The sequence below is a fragment of the Falco punctatus genome (genome assembly GCF_963210335.1).
Source record: "Falco punctatus genome assembly, chromosome: 6".
Lineage (NCBI taxonomy): Eukaryota > Metazoa > Chordata > Aves > Falconiformes > Falconidae > Falco > Falco punctatus.
Genome location: NC_137585.1, coordinates 26,387,883 through 26,407,828, shown reverse-complemented (window position 1 = coordinate 26,407,828; position 19,946 = coordinate 26,387,883). Strand labels below are relative to the sequence as shown.

Genomic DNA, 19,946 nt, shown 5'->3' with positions numbered 1-19,946 from the left:
TATGTGAGTTCTGACTAGTGATAAGAATCATTTAAAAAAAAAAACCAACAAAAAAAAAACCAGCTACAGAGAGCATAGCTAACAAATGGAAAACTTACCTGAGCATGTGATGGATTCTTTGTAACTTGAGACTTTAAAACAGGGCAAGTAATTTGAAAAATATGCTCTAACACAAAGAAATGTAACAGTTTGATAGACAGCTGGTTGCACATCCTGCTGATGACACCAGAGCATTATGGTTTTGAGACAGAAACAGAAACTAGCAACACAGACATGGGGTAGACATCAAGCAAATAAACTCGGCTAGGTGCATCCGGATTTACTACAAGCCAGGTCTGATGAGGCTTAATATCGAGATAGCTGCCTAGTGCACAAGCCAAGGAGGCAGAAGGTGAACAGCTCCAAGACAAAACAGTTGCCATCATGAGGATTCCTCTGCTTTTTCGTTGGAGACATCGGAGGACCCTCCAGAACTATTTCTTTAAAGCAAACAAGTCCCAAATACTGTGTTTACCAAAGGCAGGCATCTCTCATGTCAGGAAACTCATACAATGCCAAGAACAGCTCTGTGGTAATGAGGCAGTATTAGTCAGGCTAAGGGAGAGCCAGAGGAGATTGTTACTCACCATTTACTTACCAGCCCTGTACTTGATAGGCTCCTGGACAATTTGCTGCCAAGTAGAAATACCCGTGCTTATTAAACTTGCTAATACAAAGGAATTAAGTATGATTAAATCTATGATTACAGATTTCCTGTTGATTGAATTTTAAAATTGTGTTTTCTTATTAAAGCACATTTCAAGATAAATTCTGTTATTTTTGTCTCCATGTAGAACACATTGTGTTGGGTTTAATGAGGAAGATAATGGGTTTGGAACAGTTAATCACAGGGAAAAAATAATCAGAACAATCAGTGGGGAAAATTATGTAAATGGGAAGGAAGCATTACTTTCTGTGGTTCATCAGTACTTATTTCAATTTGCTTACTGTGTCTGCAAATAGAAAAAGTAGAAACTAAACAGAAGCCTCATACGCAACTCCTTACAGACAAGAACTAGCAAGTAATACAGTAAATTTTCCTCTCTGTATTTTGGGGGAAGTCTTTTCTGCAACATTTTGCCCATCTGCAGAAGAATACCAAGAATAAATCAGATATGATCAAAACAGGTTTACTGTGTACAGATGATGGAAATTGGAGGCAACTGCAAATGGTTCTGTCTGTTAAAAGACACTTAGAAAAGGAGTAGCTGCAGTTTAAGTGGCACTACCATGGACTGAATGTGTGCTTAGCTAGCAAATGAATTTAAAGACTCAAAGTTGCTTACACTTAGGATCATAATCCAGCCAATTACCTAATAATTTTTTCTTTGCAGCACCACTTTAATGCACAAGAGATTATACTGAGCAGCTGCTCAATGTTTTGTTTCATCCTTTTGTTCTGAGCAGTGTTTGAATAATAGTAAGAAAGACGTGGGCTTCACTAAACACCTTCCTTTCTTTCTGCGCTCTTCTAAGGGGGTGGCAACGCAGAAGCCCATGAAGTACACCATAATATCCTGATCGCACAAGAGAACAATATTATTCCTATTATAGAAATGTAGACCTAAACTGTGAAGGACTGCAGAGACCACATCTTTTATCTTCCCCACCTACCGTGTCATAGCATTATATATAGCTGTTTATACATTCAGAATGTATCTTCCACTGACATAGCAGTACTTTGAGTAGCTAGCCCTTCAGCAAATTAGATACCAGTATTCCATACTATCTGTCCTTACAGTCACACACACAATTGGAAATGCAGTTTAAAGACTTCATCAGAAAAGTAAACAGTAGGTAGGCAGAAAAAAAACAGCCAACCAGCAATACTTATTTAATGATGGTTTTATTTTACAGGATACAAATTTCTTTTTAAGTACTCAACAGGAATTAAAGTGCTTAATTTTACAATTCTCCACTCACCGTATGATCAACTATACATATTTTACAGAAAATATATACAATATCTGCAGATTTTTTACATTCATATATTTCTTGACCATAAAAATGACCACTTACATTTGCACAACTTAAAATGGCATTTATATTTCACCTTTTTAATACGCTTCACTTTATTGCAAAACCAGAACAAATTTACACCTCTTCCAAATACTAGTATTTTTTTACAAAAGTGTTTTCACAATTAAAGCCAGAAACATTTCCATAATGAAGGGGAATTAATATAGGCATATAGCCTATAATTCTGATGTTAAACATTGCAACTGATCCAGCTCCCACTAAAATTAATGTATTAATCCACCTCAAGGGCTACAGAATAGAAAACATGCTAACAGAAAAAAACAATACTTCTCTTGCAAACTGTTCCCTATATGCAACAAATTTGGCTTCTTTCTTAAACATACTAGGGCACATACATACAAAAGGCTTTGACACAGTTCCCCCTTTTCTGAATGTTTTCACCATAAATAGTTAATGAATCTACAAGGATGAACCATAAACTGAAGTAGGCTACTGTTATGCAGTGGCTGAAAACATGTTTTATTCAAGAAATGTGCTTGAAGATTTTAGGAGAGAAAAACCACATTCTACATTTATTTGTGCTAGGAAGAGGAAGGGGTAAAAGCAAAATGCCATAGTTGAGTCTGGGAAGAAATTTAATCATGGGGTTTTAAAGGAAGCAGACTGGATGCCTTACTGAATTTACTGTCTGTGAGTGTGTGCGTATGATTTATTTTTTTTAAATTAGACTGAAAAAGTAAATGTGCCACAAAAGTAGATCTACTTCTGTTGATTTTTTTCTTCTGAAAAGCATACTCCACATAGTCAATATACATTACATTTTGAAAGCAGCACAGTGTATTTTTGGATTGTAAAATACTGCTTGAAAACAGGTCATCTGAATAATAGCCTCAAATATATACAAACACATATATACATATACACACATATGCGTATGTGTATATTTACACACATATACAATCATTAAGTTAATGTTATGCTCTGTTAAAGGAAAAGGATTATGGAAACAATCTGACTAGCACATTAAAACTCCTATCAAAAGAACATACTTATCTACAGTCCCATGGGTCAGAACCAGCTAGATAAATTCCTCGTACCAACAGGGCCACAGACCAGAGGAAAAGAAAAATAATTCCATATATTTCATTTCGTATTTCAAATAAGAGTACACCACAGACAAAGAATGATGATGGATTTATCTTAAACATAATTCTGCCACAAAATTATTTCTCTTCTCCAGTCTTTTTTTTTTTGGGGGGGGGATATGTATCTCCAGCTGTTTACACTCACTCCTACATCCTTATCTCCAGCTGAAACCCACCTGAAGTTCAACTGAGCACTGTGATTCTGGATGAGACACAGTAAGTCAGCTGGCTTTCAGTTGGTGAAAGCTTGATTTTCCACAAGTGTTTATATAATGTAAGGCAGATTCTACATGATTTTAAGTTACTGAAGGTATAATAGCTCCAGCAGGTCTCTGCTAGTCTACACCAGCTAAAGATCTCTAAATAGATTTATGGAGAAAGCTTTTTTATTGCTTAGAATTATTTCTACATGGAATATTTACTTCTTTCCTGAAAGCCTTTCCTTCAGTATAAGGAAACACTACCCTCTGTTCATTTTATTTAATCTTCTCTTGAAATGAAAAGCTGACCAGTTTTTATACTAGCTATATGGTGATGTAGCTTTACAGAAAAAAAAAACCTCAAACAACAACAAAAAACCCAAAGAACTTGTCAAGTGTCTCCACATCTTTCCCACTTATTTTTACATATATATATATGTATATAGATATTACTTTTTCCCCTTCCTGACTCCACTTGGAACTCTTTAAAGCGTTACTTCTATAATCTCATCTAAAATTTACTCAAGCGATAGTGTATTTATTCTAGATTGAATTGGTGCCTTGGCTTCATCCATAATTTAAAAATATGAAGAATAAAAATCCTATTTTCTATGAAAGGGATTTAGAATTTCTGAGGAGATTTCTAAAGCACTTTGAGATGGTTTTACATAAAAAGGTGTCACATATATTGCATGCATTTACAGTGGTTCAATATTCTACTCCAAATAGAAGAGAATGTTTTCTATTCTTAATACCTGCTTTTCACATAAAAATTAAATAAGTTTTGTAACAAACTAAACTACTCAGTGTGGAACGATCTGAAAGTACTAGATGCTATAGATTTTACAGGAGCTCTTCAAACAAGCAGGGGTACCTGATACCAGAAAACAATTTTTAGAAGGTCTTGAAGAATGGTGCAGACATGCAGATGTCATGATACACTATTTTTCCATGATAGGGGAAAAATATTAAGCAATTTTGAAAAATACATTAATATGTTCCAAGCATATTAATGATAAAATGAAGCCATTGTTCTGTTGAAAACAGATAAAACCACATAAAATAACTTTTGATTTGCTTTAAATTGGACAGAAGACTGATCACTTTTAAAGTGAGAAACAAGCATGTCTTGAACACAAGAATTGCAAAGCTTAAATAATTCAGTGGAGCCATTCACATACCTTCACGTATTATGAATGAATGCTCAGTTATAGTTTATTCCTTACATACACAGCTTTATGCTAATAAATTTAGTGCCCTTTTTATTTTTTTGAAGAATTCAATAGCTGAAGTTTATTAACAGTCTGTACTTTGTTGGAATTATAATTTTGACTGCTTTGGTCATGATACTTAAGCCACAACAGTTACTACATTGAATTTGTTCCTCTGTGGTCATAATTTACACTTTAAAGTTAAAGTTTTGGATACTGTAGGAGGGCTTGTCTGTGGAGAGTGAAGTAAAACAGTGTGGTTAAATCTAGAAGCAACTTCTCCGTCTTCTGATCTCCTTTAATATTGGTACATAATTTTCCTACAAAATACACACACAACCAATCATTTGAGTGCCAAGACATTCTGACTCATAAGAGAACAATTCTACCCAAGCAACTGATTAAGAGAACATGAAATAGTTTTCACTAGGGTAAATAAAATATCCTGCTCTTTATACTTTAATGGCTGAGAGCAAACATGAGGCTAACATCCAAATAAATAACTCCCAATGCTAACTTCATTTCAAATTATTTATGCCCAAATGCAGGGTTTCATCTGGGAGAGGCTGAAACCATTCAAGCAGCTTCAACTACTCGGTACCACCATAACAATAAGGCAATCTAGACATTGCTGCCTCTAATAATTTCCCTAATCATTTAACTGGAATAGGTCTTCCTATTTGGCTCAAGAATTAAGTTTGCAGGAGCTTAGAAAACAGAATGTACTACACAACACCAGGCTGAGCAGGCATGTTGATCTGCTGGGGGGCAGGCAGGCTCTGCAGAGGGATCTGGACAGGCTGGACCGATGGGCCGAGGCCAATTGTATGAGGTTCAACAGGCTGGGGCAGAAAGGCTGGAAAGTGCCTGGTGGGAAAGGGCCTGGGGAGCCAGCTGAACATGAGCCAGGAGTGTGCCCAGGTCGCCAAGAAGGCCAACAGCATCCTGGCTTGTACCAGAACTAGTGTGGCCAGCAGGACAAGGGCAGTGATCACCTCCTGTGCTCCGCAGGGGTGAGGCCGCACCTCAAATGCTGAGCTCAGTTTTGGGCCCCTCACTGCAAGAGGGACACTGAGGTGCTGGAGCGTGTCCAGAGACGGGCAACGGAGCTGGTGAAGGGTCTGGAGCACAAGGCTTATGAGGAGTGGCTGAAGGAACTGCAGTTGTTTAGCCTGAAGAAAAGGATGCTCAGGGGAGACCGTATCACTCTCTACAACTACCTACCAGCGACCGTAATGAGGTGGGTGTTGGTCTCTTTTCCCAGGTAACAAGCGACAGGACAAGAGGAAATGGCCTCAAGTTGTGCCAAGGGAGGTTTATATTGGATATTAGGAAAAATTTCTTCACCAAAAGGATGTCAAACACTGGAACAGGCTGTCCAGGGAAGTTATTGAGTCACCATCCCTGGAGGTTTTTAAAAGACTTGTAGGTGTGACATTTAGGGACATGATGTAATTAACGGTAGACTTGGCAGTGCTAGATTAATGGTTGGACTCAATGATCTTAGAAGTATTTTCCAATCTAAATGATTCTGTGATTAGAGTCATACCATCATATTATTTTCAGTATACTCAGTCCATCTTATCCAGGGACTCCTTTAAGGCAACTTCTCCCCTTACACCCAACAACTTGAACAGGGGAAACAATGTTTTTATACATTAGGATGTGGTAAGTTGATTCTCCAGATCCCACAACTGCACTTGAGACTTTTAGAAAATACCCACTTTCAGGAGATGACCATGAGAGTTAGCTATGGAGAGTTCTTGCTTACCTGAATGTCCCCCCATCCTTCACCAAGGTATACACAAGATGTAGCTAGGGAGACCTCAGCGAAGATTTGATGGTACTCACCATCAAATTGAACCAAAACAGGTTTGAGCTGCACATAACTAGAGGTCAATACAGATGACAACAGAAGTAACTTCAAATCTCTTAGAGAACTACAGAAGAGCTTGCACATCAGATAAAAGTAATACTAGGGTTATATGGAGAATAATATGGACCAATGGACAACCAAAGTCAGTTGTAGAGCTAATACTCTACAATTCCATGTCCTGATAATTACCAACACTTGTGTAAAGCTTTGAAGTCTAAAGGCCATGGTAGATTTTGGGTTTCTGCTAACATTAAGTTGCACAACGTTTCTTCTTACCAAAGAACAATAGACAGTGTGTACTCATGGATTCTTGACAGTAAAAACAGAGGTTACTTTAACAATTTCTTTTTAAATGCTAAATGGGTTGTTGTGTTTTGTTTTTTTTTCCTATAGTGTCACAGAAAAAGTGGGTGTGGGAGTTCAGTGAATACTTTTTTTGGAAATCTTGTTATAGGAAATCAACAACTTAAATCTGTCTTCAAGTTACTAACAAAACTGTACTTGAACCTGAATTCTTCAGCTTGACATGATTTAAAACAGACTGCAGTTATACTGAGAAGACAGACTCCTGAATGTGCTTATGACAAGTTGATTGCAGAAGTTACATATTTTCCTTCCTTTGAGGGGTCAGAAAAGGAAAGATATTTATCTACTTGACAGTCATCATTATCTCTGAATTTCTCGTATTTCATCCAAAGATGTTACAGTAAAAATTTTAGGGAGGTCATTTGCCTCTATGTATAAAAATTCTAACAGGAATGGAAGTTCATAAAGGACTTAACACTGTAAAGCCAACAAGTCCTTATTCCCATAAGTGGAATGCAAATAATATCAGTTAATACAACTTGAGATTTGCAGGCTCAGACTTCATACTGAATTTGTATAAAGCAGGCTCCACTTTACAACAATAATCCTTGAAGATTGCTGTCATAAATAAATATTAGAGTATCTAATCTTCTGTAAAAATTAAAAGATAAATTCAAAATGTTATTTCATTCCAATAACCGTAATAGCAAAAATACACGATCCCACAACGTTACTAGAATCTGTTGCTTTTCTCAAACCACATACTGCATTCGAGTGATGAACTACTGCACTCCTCAGAGGTAACAGCGATAGGACACTGAAGAAAAGCAACTACTCTTTTAAACACAACGGGAACTTATTTGTCCATTGCATGCCACTTACATTACTGCTATTTTTTGATGCATAAAGATATCAAGATCATTAAGTGTCAGCTATTAAAACAAATCACTGAACAGTATTTGTTAATTTAGGACTGTGTTTAATTTCAAATAGAAAACATGCTTTTTAAATAAATTACTAATAGGAACCCAGTATCATGAAATCATCAAGTATTGTACATTTTTAATTCTGTACATATATTATATATTGTTTCTAGATTGAAAATCATTAGATTGTTTCCTTGATAAATTGAAACTTTAAAAGCCAATATACCTGTGAAAGCAATTTGCATTACTTTAATTCAAAAGAGACAAGTGAATACAACATATGTACAGATCTGTGGAATTTAATCTATAAACTACATACATTAAACTGAACTGTCCCTGCATATTTAACTACAGTTCTATTTGGCAATGTGGAGGTATATCTTTTATCCTGTTGCAAGTCCTCACATGTATAGTAGGAAGCTTCAATATTTGCATTCTTAATGAAAGTAGCAAACAATAACTGAAGAGCAACTGGATTTAAAAAAAAAATTTGCATCACGACAAACAAGTAGTACAGTAAAGTTAGTAAGTATTTTTAATAGCATTCACATTTTTTTAAAAAGTCTCTGAAATGGACCTGTACATCACTTTTATTGACAGAACATAAATATAAGAAAAAGATCCCTAAAAAGACCAGAATTTTTCCCAAACATAAAGTGCTAAGATGTGTATGGTAGTAAGAAGTTTGCTCCTTTTTTTTTTTTTTTTTTTTTTTTTCTTGATTGAGCAAAGAAAGGTTAACACAAATGTTAACCACAAACTCAATTGAAATCTTTTAAAAATACCATGTGTTCTTGAGCTTCAGCATTCAGATGTTTTAGAAGATTCAGGTTGCTCTTCTAAATTCACTTGCAGTTCATTTTGACATTCTGGTGTCTCACCTTTGACAGCTAAATGGATAACTTTTAGCCATTTCTGTTTTAGTTCCTCATTGTCCGCAGCAAAGCTGTGCACAGACTTAGACTGGGTCAGTTTGAAGCTGTGCGGGAGGTCAGCACTTCTGGGAGTATCATCTACTGTATAGCCCAGAAGTGGAATTGTAGCCAGAGCTTTAACATCCTAAGAAGAAAGAGAAGTTCTTGATTAAGAACAGCCAACTAATCTGCCTGCTACCTCTTGTTTACTGTATAGGTTGGTGAAAACACTTGGGCCTTTCCTCCATTCCCAAACTATTTGACTTCTCTTCCTCAGATGCCCAGTCACAATAATTACTAAAAATCTCCCCCATTTTCTCCGTACATACCTGTGGAGCACCATACATGTACAGCACGAGAGCTTCCTGTTTAGGTATAACACACCATGCTTTCTGCCAGGGCTTTGATTTTTCCATGTACTGAAGAAAGCTACATATGACGCTATTTCCAGACACTTCTGCAGATTCAATCTAGGAGAGAGTATGAAGCATAAAACAGAAAATAAATTTTCCTTAAGTAAAGACTAAACCCATACAGAACAGAAAAGCAGAAATTCATCACCATTCATATCAAATCTTGGCTAGCATCTCCAAAAGAGCTTGAGCAAATAGGAGAATATTTATTTATTGCATACATACAATCACAACATGTACTCCCTTAACGTGTGATCTGTTCCTTCTTTCATCATTAATTCTGGATTATAGTTTTTAGATCATGCTACATCTCATCTTGCCACCACAGCTAGTCTGCCTCTGTATCTTAGCATCTACAAAAGTCAGATTTCTACAATAACATCATGTTAGGCACTGAAGTGCTACTAAGTATCCAATATGAGAACTACTTTATTTTGGCAGATGCAAACACATTTCTAAGAGTAACTTAAGAATGCAAGCAGTAATCCTACAGAAAAGATTAGGTGAATTGCTTAAAATCTGAAGACAGAGTGACATGCTACTCTGGTTAAATAGTGACCCTGAGAAGATCAGAAAGAATACAAACCAATTCTGCATTAAAATTTCATTGCATCAGTTTTTTTCCCTCTCCCAGTAGCGATGCTGTCTGGATGCTGCAACATGGTACCAACCACTCCATTGCCATGAGATCCAGCACGCATAGAGTCTGTGTAAGGGACTCTGTAGCTCCTTCAGCTACCTTAAAAAAGTCACCATGCCAAGAAACAGCAGTCTCTTGATTATAAGGTAAGCCAGTGGAGTTCTATGCTCCCTACTCTTTCTCATTAAAAGAGTGTAGTCAAGGGTAGTCAAACCAACACAGATTAAGAACTGTGTATGGAATTACAATTTGTATCTTACTTTTCCCTTCTTTTTCTGTTGGTATTTAGCTCAAAGGTCAATCCTTCTCTACTACGTCCCAAGATAAATATATGTCTTGACAAAGTTAGGATGATATTTCTCTAATTTATGTCAGGTGTTTTAAAAGCATCTGCAAAGGGAGATTTAAAAATGTGAAGGTTAATTGCAATTCTGAGATACCTATTTCTTCCCTTGATCATAAGAGAAACATGGCTTTTTATTGTCTGATTGAGACCTTGAATTTTCAAATGTGGAAAGCTGAAAGCAACTTGATGACTTAAAATGTACATTGTATAAACTGATCAAAACAGTGCCTTAGTACTCAGACTCTGAATAGCAAAATTCTCCCCCATTCCCCTATCCTCCATCCCCGTTCTTTCAATTTGGGCCTATGATTTCAAGAATCATTGTAGTAGCAGTGGTTTTTGTTGCTATGGCAGCTTAAGTGCAGAAGAAAACTGAAGATTTATAAGGAAACGTAATGTTTTATTGCATTAGCTGACGTAACTGGAAAGAAGCAAAAAAAGCTCTAAGATTCCTAATTCACCCTTTTTAAAAAAAAGCTGTAAGAAACAAAGTAGTATTGTGAAAGATGAATGGTGAAAACCAAAATTTATTGGATGGGATTAATTTGGTCCACATACTTTTTATTTTTCAAACAGAAAATAGCCCTGCAAGAATGCTACCAATTTCTCACTTACTGATGAGCCGAAATTGCAACTATGCACATATGGTACTTTCAAACAACATACCTCCAAGATGCCTTTCTTCTTCTTTTCTTCACTGTCTGTACAACCAATTATAACATGATAGCAGTCCTTACAGACCTTGTTCAGTTTATTTCCATCATATTCTAGATGTGCCTTGTAATCAGAACATTTCCAGCAAACCACCTTAGAGACAAAAAAAAAAACCCCAAACACGTATATAAAATTTAAGTATTTATAAAACTATGAAAACAGAATTGAATTAAAAATTAATAGTATTGTATCTACTTAGTAATATATTGTTTGATTATACACAACAAGAAAGATAACGCCTTTATGACACATCAGCAATAACTTCATAAAAAATAATGGTTTACCAGATTTTTGCTGCTTCTTCTTAACTATAAGTGCTTTTTACTGTTTACCTGGTGGAACTTTGTATTTTGCATAAAATCACATTAGGCTTTCAATTTTATCTGTAGGTTAAATTTTGGAATAGAATCAAAATTTAGCACAAGCCATGCTGCAGGAAGAAAATCCTCCAGTTTCTTGAAATGCCTGAAAAGGTATATTTACCATTTTTTTTTTCTAAATAAGCTCAGAAATGTACAACAGAGATGCACTTTTGATGATAAAAAGTTGTAACAATATCAGAAATGGCTCATTTTTTAACCTGCTAATAAATAGTAAATTTAAAGTTTTAGAATTTGTTCATAAGTACACAGAATAAATAAGCCAATATCACACTGATTTTTCTTTTCACTGTATGTATATTTTAACTGAAACACAAGAGGGATCTAAGTTCTTTCATTAGAAGTGTTTTTCCACAGAAATGTCCTTTCAGGTGAAAAAATAGTCTGCATAAAAACCATATGACTGCAGTCATTTCAAGAAAGAAAGGCAGACAAATGGACTTGAACCACTGAAACCCCTGAACAAAATCTTGTTGTGGACCAGGCCTCTGCAGCACTAGTCTAGATGGCTACTTTCAACTAGTATCTCTAGAGAATACTAGTCAAGTATTCCCAATTAGTCACTGCTGGAAAAACACTATCACTGACACAAATTAATTCCCATGAAAAAATGCTTTAAAACTAATGTGCAGGGAGACGTGATAGAACTACAATACAGGGAAGTAGTTAGGAGTCTGAACAAAAGGGGAATAAAAAGGAAGGGTGTGATCCTAAGAGAGGAGTTGTAAGGCAGAATAAGCTGGAAAAAAAACAACCCAGATGACAACCATACAACAACCATACAATCAATAATTCAGAGCTCCTGAAAAAGTCTCTACTGTCCTGCAAAGCACAAGAGAAGCCTTCACACCACATAAAAACATTAGAAAGAAATCATACAAGGTAACCTATAAGACAAGTTTTAAACCTGGGCTTGCACTACCATCTGCTGGAGAAAGGCATAGTTGCTGGATGGCAAGAAAAGAAAGTACAGTGTTTGCTCTTTTGTTAACTTCTGAAAACTCTCAAATCATACCGCTATTTCGTGGTTCCTTTAAAGCGGCATAAGTTACATAGCATCATATACGGAATGCAGCTCTAACACTCTCTCCCCACCCTAACCTTCTCTTACTCCCTGATGCTTAAAGGCTCAGACATTTACATGCTGAATCCAGCTGGGAACAGCTCCAAGTTAACCCAACAAAAAACTGCAGGGCTTCATGGTCTTCTTGTGAAGAGGAGAGAGGAGGAAGCAGAACGGGAAGACGAGGCAGCCAGCCAGTGCTGCCCAGGGTAACACTGGCTTGGGGCAGTTTAATACGGTCTTGAAATTGTTGGGATCAGTGGAGGCAACTCGGAAGTAATAGTATAGTGTATGTCCAGAGGCTTGGGACATTTTACACAAACACACATCTTCCACTGCTCCAGGTTACTTCCAAATTTACCATGCCAGCTAAAGCAGACAGAGGATCCTTTGTGGTATGCTATACACAGCTTCTTTCAGCCACTAGTGCCGCAATAAACTGCGGCATAACAAGCAGAAGCCAGAAGGTGAGTAGGCACTTAGAACAATTCCCAAACCTGCTCCTCAGCTACAGCAGCTAGGATTTTGCACTTACATGTCCACATGCTCGGCAGTGATGCCTTCTCCTTGTCAGTGCATTAAAGGGCTCCTTGCATTTCATGCACATGGTTACTTCATTGTCTCGTATCCACCTCGGTGCTCTCTTCCCAAGCTCAGCGTTCTGAAGCGGAGGGCAGGGAGAGGGTGGGAGAATAATAATAATAATAAAAAAAACAGTATAAAAAGTTGTGCAGTACTTCAAATAGAGAAAATAATTACTCTCTTCCTCTGGAAAGGAAATGGCAAAACACAGCTCAAGTTGCATTTCTAAATCTATACAAGAAATAACAAAGAACCTAGTCAAAAATCATTATGCATCACTGAAAGGGTACTCTGTTATATGTTTCAAGAAAAAAAGAGTCTTGTTTATAATATTTGGCATTATGAAGAAAAACAATTACCAACAAGATGACTGCTTTGTAGTTCCTCTGCTGTAAGAACGATGAGCTTGAAAACAAAGTTTCAGCCAAACTTTTTTACAAAATGGTTACAAAGGAATAACAGCAACTTACAGAAACCTCAACAGGCATGTCTTCATATTCTTTAGCAATAGCGTTTCTGAAAGTTTCGTTCCTCTGCTGAAAAGCTTCTATAGTATTCTGAAGTGCCTAAGGAAACAGTGGATAAATTCCTCAAGCATTATTACATTTAAAATGGACTCTCTGCATTCTGACCAGTTATTGATTAGCAGAGCGACGCTGCAGCCAGAAAATAGGGATATTACTTTTTTTATTACTTCAGTGAAAAATTGTTTAGAAAATAAAGAATGTAGATGAATTTACCTTAATCCATTCTTCCTTATCTTGTTCAGAACTGAAAGAAATATTTGACACGTTAGTCCAAAACTACTTTAGGAAATATTACCTCACCATCGACAACTGCTAGCAAAAGCCAAGCTTCTGAAGTAATTCTGAGGAATTTGAACTATACTGATTTGTAACTGTCCACCTTAAAAAAACCAAAACACAACAGAAAACAAATGCATCACTTCAGGCTTCACAAGTCTGCAACCACTAAGCAGTGAATTAAATTTGAAAGATAAATGTAAATGCATTTAAAAAAAGTATTTGTATGGTTAGACTTTTTGTTTGGGCTTTTTTTTTTTTTTCTTCTTGTGTTTTTGTTTTGAGTACAACATAGAGAGGAAAAGAGGACAATACAAAGTTTAGATGTAGGCATCTTTTTCTCCTCTCATTTCATGCAGTAAGTTCACATACTATCACAGACTTCTCCTGTGCATCTCTTAAATCTTCCTCCCTCCCCAATAAAAGTAATTTCCTTCATGCTTTTCGTTGTTGCTGTTGTTTAAACTCGTCTACAGTGGCACAAAGAGTATCCGATTAAAAAAAAGGAAAAATATGTTTTAATATTATGAACTAAACAGCAGAGATTTCCCTTTTATGCATTAGGGCAGATACAGATGACTTAACAGTAAGTATAGATAAGATATACAGACAAGACAGCGATGAGAAAGGAAATATATTAAACTGATCTTGTATGACAGTTTTGTCATTAAAATATATCAGTAGGACTTTGACATTCAAATCTTTGGAAAAGCATCATATATCACAAATAATAGTACTATTAGAAACTACTGGATAGTGCTAGTAATGAAAGCAGTTTATCTGCAAGTTGTAAGTCAAAAAGATGAGAATTAACATCACAGTATATCTGGCCCTTCAAAAGCGGCCGCCTCCTCAGATAATGGTGTGGAAAAAAACCTTCTGTAGCCATGCAGTATCAGCCATGCAAAATTTTATTTTTCTAAGGATTGCTCTGAAGGATTTGAAAGAGAGCTTTTATCACATCTCAATAAAAACAGTTTCTCACATGTTGTTTTGCAGCATTAGTGAAATTTTTAAGCAAGCAGAATTCTAAAAGTGTTTCTCTTTCCTACCTACCATTTGCATACGAGGCAGCAGAAACCTGTCTAAACAGCCAAAATAATTCACCCTGTCTGCTTACATTAAAAAACAAAAAGCTGAGCTATTAAATGTCATACTAGATCACCAATCTCAAAGAAATAATCTACCAGCTGTTTAAAACCAGTGATTGATAATGTGCTCAAATAGTGTTCTGAAAAATAGAAGCCTACTAGTCAAGAAAGCCCCCAAATGTGAACTAAACATTACAACACTGTTAATACAAGCTCATGAATTAAGGACATTAAGGTATAGGGTACACACAATACCCATACTAATCAAGATTATTCTAATATAAGTTAATAAGATCTCGTTTGGTACTCATTCCTTCACAGTTTCATACACACTTAACACATTCTAACAACGTTCATAAAACGAAACAAGACATAGAAGCATGTTCTTCTCACACCTAAAATAAACTAATGCAATAAACTTTCCGTTACTGGTAATATGGGAAAGTTAGCAAAATGAACTTTGTTGTATCATTTTTCTTCCAATTAAAACGTAACTTCACAAAGGGTAAAGCAAGATGCCATCATTCACCATTGAAATGGGTATATGGCATAACAACTTGCAAAATACTTAGTAAGACATCGTGCAGCACCTTACAGTAGATGTGACTGATGGCCAAAAACGTACCCCAGAAGTCTTGCAGACCTTAGTGGAAAGCTTTTTCCTGTCATTTTTCAAAGTATATCTTTAATTTCAAATATCTCTGTATGCTGTTACCTTTCTGCATTCACTACTGTAACTGTCATTAAATATCACAAGGTGTTTTTTTCCATAAAGAAAAGTAGTTTGCAAGCTCGTTTGCTAGCAGACTATGGTTTGTCCCCCAATACATGGTGTCAACACAGAACTGTATCCACCACAGATATCCTCCTGCTTTTGTAATCCTTGCCTCTCCACAGTGAAATCCTGCCTGTTAAGAATAGGATCTTTAAGCAGGTCCAAAAGGAGAGGTGGAGCACTTTATTTGAAGTGGGGCAGTCTAGACAGGGAGGATTTAGTCTAGGCTATGCGAAAAGCAGTACTGGGAAGGTGACCCAGCAAGAGGAGAATACAAGAACTAATGAAGAAAGCAGGAAAGTGCCAGTTAGAAAAGTGCCATTGGAGAAAAAAAGACCCAAGAACTAAAAGGAGAACTTGTCTTCCAGGGTGAGGTTGATACCTGGGACTGGAGGAAAACAAGTAGACTGGAAACAGGCCTGAGGAATGGAAGAAAGTAGGTGCCCATCTACCACCATAGAAAACTATGTTCTGTGGATGTAAACCCACTGGGGTGGAGATTTTTGTTGGGCAGACATGCCTTGAGGCAGACTCATTTGTACCAAGGTGGCTCAGATACCAGAGGCAGCAGCACTGCCCAGAGATTTAACACACACAGTGTCCCAAGACACTTAAGTCAGCCAGATTGCCTTTGCACCAGTTAGCTATGCTGCTTTCAACCTTCCAGCCAGCTTGCCGACAACTATCTTGGGTGTTTCTGCAAAGTAAGGCAACACACTATACATTGTAGCTACTTCTTCCAGTCCGTGAGATCTTTGGACTGAACATTTACGATTTTTGGCAGCCTAGGCTATTTTCAAAACCATGATATTAAGATGAAGCCCAATGCGTCTTTCACCACTACTAGTCCAGTCTTGTGCGTGTGTATAATTAATCCTCCAAAAACTAGATAAAAAGGCTGCTTACCTGGCCTGCAACTCCAGTGTTCGCTCTTTTCCAGATACTTGAAAAGTGTGTGGATATTCTTCATTATGAGTTTCTATAATCTTCATACCATCTATACCAACTCTGGTTCGAACCGAGAACTTTGATCCTACCAGGCTGAATTTGGGGACGCAGTAGAGCAACATATTGTTAAACTGGGGAAAAAATAAACATATGGCTTTGCATTAACAAAAACACAGGTACAGCCACAGTTTCTACTGAGAGCTGGACAATACTGCAGAGCTAGGCTTAGTGGGTGAGAAAGCAGGTTCTTTTCTGCCCAGTTGATATCCGAGAAGACCAAAGCTCTAATTCAAGACAACTTCTTTCTCTAATTTGTTTAGAAATAAGATTGAAGGACAGCTTCAGTACATATAAGAGTAATTGCTCAGTATATGCAGCAGTCTTCATAGCATTTATTACCAACTATGCTCAGACTGGATATTTTTTACCAATGTAAGCTTTTGTTAGAAAAGCCCATTCTTATGCCCCGATTCTGCAAAAAACTACTCTAAACTGCAGAATAAGAATTCTTTTCTTCAGTGTATACATCTATAGTTACCCTATAATAAAACCAGTTGGTTTTGTAGAAATTGTAACTAACACTATTTGAGGACATTATTTGTCTTTTTTCCAAGACGGAAGAGCATTTCTTCCAGTTTTTTTCTTCAGTTTTTATTCACTGAAACCCTCAATATCACAGGGAAAAAATCAAAACCCCAAACCCACGAGAAGGACAAAGATACATTCCTTAATTAAAGAGTAGAACTTCAAATAATGTTTAAACATCTGAAGCCCCAGCCTAGAAGCACAGCTATTAAATCAGATCTATAGCATTTAATTTTCTCACATTTTTCCCCTCACATTTATCTCAAAATTAATTATTAAAAAGAGAAACTCACTTCAATTAAATCCTATTTCATAGAAATCCTGTCTAGCCTATTGCCTAATCTGTATCACTGATACAGTACATTTGAAGTTGTCACCTCTCATATGAAGTGCACATCATTTTAATCAGCTGTCTAGCCCCATTTGAGGTCTTCCTATTCAATGATTTCTCCTTTTGTTTGAAGCACAGATAAGCAGGAGTTGTGCCTCAACAACACATTACTCATCCTTATTAACCAGAAGACTTGCAGTGCCAGAGGTCCATAAGCAAAAATGTATTAGTAATTTTTAACGCATGGGAAGCAATGAACTACATCAAACCTTTTATAAGGGAGTTGTGAGGGAGCATGGCTGTGGCTTTTTGGTTCCAAGACAAGACACAAGCACCTGACAAGAGGATGACCTGCCACAATTACAAGCTCCCACAGGACCATGACACTTACTGGGACTCCAGCACGCTATCAGGACTAAAATCCTAAGCTTTTACATTTCAGTTTCACGAGAATGTCAAAGTCCTCATGCTCTAGGACCTGCATTTGTAATCAGAGCCACTTACTTAAAAGTGAGTTGTTGGACATTGGTTCCATTTATTTAAAACCATGTTTTCCATTCTACCTGTTCCATTCCAACCTTTCTGCAAGCAGTATAAGGTTTACTCATGCCCTAAGATCACTAGTTGAAAGGCACTGACATCAACTAGAGAGTATTTCCCTCTGTCTTTGGTAGTTCTTTCAAGTCTAGAAAGGTATACAGCCACTCCTGCAAACACAGGCCACCATACTTACTAGGAAAAGATACCGTTCTTGAGCAGATGTATTGCGAGCAGCGAGTTTAAGGATCTGTCCTTCTTTTATCAGTTCATTTGAGGGGTTCACAATATCTTCCTCTTCTCCCAGCATCTCATATATCTCTAACAATTTCTTTAGATTCTCCTTTACAGTGAAAAAAAGTCATAAAACTTATTAATTAAAAGCACAGATCTGTAAGCATATTTAGATGAAATTATGAGAGCTTGCATAAGCCTGGAGAATGTTAGCTTTGAAAAACGTATACATCTGGTATGTATGGTCAGCCATACAGACTGATTAACCTAGTTGATGAGTAATGAGTACTTTTAGAAATGTCATCTCCTTGGTAATTTTAGAAATGCAGTTATACATACAGACTGCATTATTTCTTGTCCAAAATGTCTCACATACTTGATGAAGTACCTATCATGCCAGCCAAACATGGTGGAGAAACAGTAACTACTCTTCACAAACATTATCCTTTCACTGACAGAAACAGATGAAACAAGATTAAGAGTCCAGCATTGTATCAACTATTTGACCCAGGAGACGAACCCAGTCTGCCCCATTTTCTACTTGAGAGAGATAGATGCAATGCCAGATTCTGTCTATCATTCCCAGGAGCTGTACAAATGCATTAAGTAGGAGCAATCATTCAGACCCAGTAAACCCATTTTTGCCATTTCAGGGAAGATCTGCAATTCACACTTCTAGCTTCACCAAATACTCAAATACAATATATTAAAAAGCAAACAGGAAAACAAAGATCATTTACCATTTTTCTTATTGCACTATTCGAGTGACTTGCTGCAGTGGATATAATTTCCAGGGATTCTAGACAGAAGAAAAAAAAAACCAAACCACTAAAAAGCTGCATTTTTATATATTTCTATATCACATAGAAAAACCCTGGATCATTCTACAAACTTGTTTGTCATTTTTATGTAAATTACACACTACAATAAATTTTTTAAATTATCAATAAAAAGTAACCAAGGTACAGTGGGAAGCATAAGAAAGTCAGCTACCAAATAGAAACGGTAATCTGGAAAGATCAGAAGAGAATTACTGCAGATTACTTTAGAGCTTCAGTACCTAGAAAAACATTTTATGTGACGTGAACAGTCATGGTTCTCTTCCCTCTTTTCTCAAAGAAGTCCAGAATGCCAAACAGTGTTTTTTAGTTGAAACAGCTCATATTACAGATATTTACAATGATGGTACTAACAATGAAATATTTCAAAAAAATTATCTGGCAAGTAGTTTTGAACAATCTGGGGAATAAATTTCAAATCAGGCAGTTCTTTGTCCCTACAGAGCTTAAAAATACAGTAATAAGTCCACTGTTTTACAAATAAGAGACATACATTCCAAATGTGCATAAAGCAAACCAAAATGCCAACAAAACCAAACAAAAAACCAAATAAAACCCACCACAATCCCAGATCATCCACAAAGCAAACAAATCAAAACCTGTGCGCTACACCAAAACTAAAGCAAAACTTATGTGCTCCAGGAGGAGGATACTAAAGGCTTTAGTTTTTCTATTAACTTCATCCACTATTCAAACACTTTTTCAAAGAAGCCTACAACTCCACTAAAGAAATCCTGCCATTCTTTTCAGAGGGACTTTGCCTCTTCACTTTATTTTTCCTGAAAATATATTTAATTTACAGTGTCCTCCTACTAATATCTTATTACAACTCTTTTAATGGCTAGAATATATTTACTTTCAGCATCTTTCCAGTCTAGAGAATCCTGAGGCAATTTCCTTAGGTAGTCCTTTAGAAGCATCTCGTAGCGTGGAATGCGTTGTACTGGTTCTAGCATGTGATGTTGCAATGTCAAATTTCCACACACTTTTTCCTTCTAAAAAATTGTAAACATATTTCAATGTAGCAGGCAAAAATGTTATTACGATATTGTAAAATAAAAGTTATGA

The 19,946-nt window shown here is 36.5% G+C and overlaps 1 protein-coding gene across 10 annotated transcripts in view; it reads right to left on the bottom strand.

Annotated features, from left to right (window-relative positions):
• Positions 1–3,279: 3,279 nt before the first annotated feature.
• LOC308065808 (protein bicaudal D homolog 1) overlaps positions 3,280–19,946 on the bottom strand; it is a 318,237-nt gene continuing 301,570 nt past the window's right edge. For all 10 annotated transcript variants that reach the window (XM_080392278.1, XM_080392297.1, XM_080392281.1 and 7 more), the window contains 10 exons: positions 19,735–19,873; positions 18,780–18,838; positions 18,002–18,148; positions 16,311–16,483; positions 13,476–13,506; positions 13,206–13,301; positions 12,689–12,814; positions 10,663–10,803; positions 8,927–9,067; positions 3,280–8,742 (listed from right to left, as the gene is read on the bottom strand). In XM_080392278.1, the coding sequence (XP_080248404.1) occupies positions 8,485–8,742; positions 8,927–9,067; positions 10,663–10,803; positions 12,689–12,814; positions 13,206–13,301; positions 13,476–13,506; positions 16,311–16,483; positions 18,002–18,148; positions 18,780–18,838; positions 19,735–19,873 (1,311 nt within the window). In that variant the 3' untranslated portion in view covers positions 3,280–8,484. The remainder of the gene's footprint in view (positions 8,743–8,926; positions 9,068–10,662; positions 10,804–12,688; positions 12,815–13,205; positions 13,302–13,475; positions 13,507–16,310; positions 16,484–18,001; positions 18,149–18,779; positions 18,839–19,734; positions 19,874–19,946) is intronic.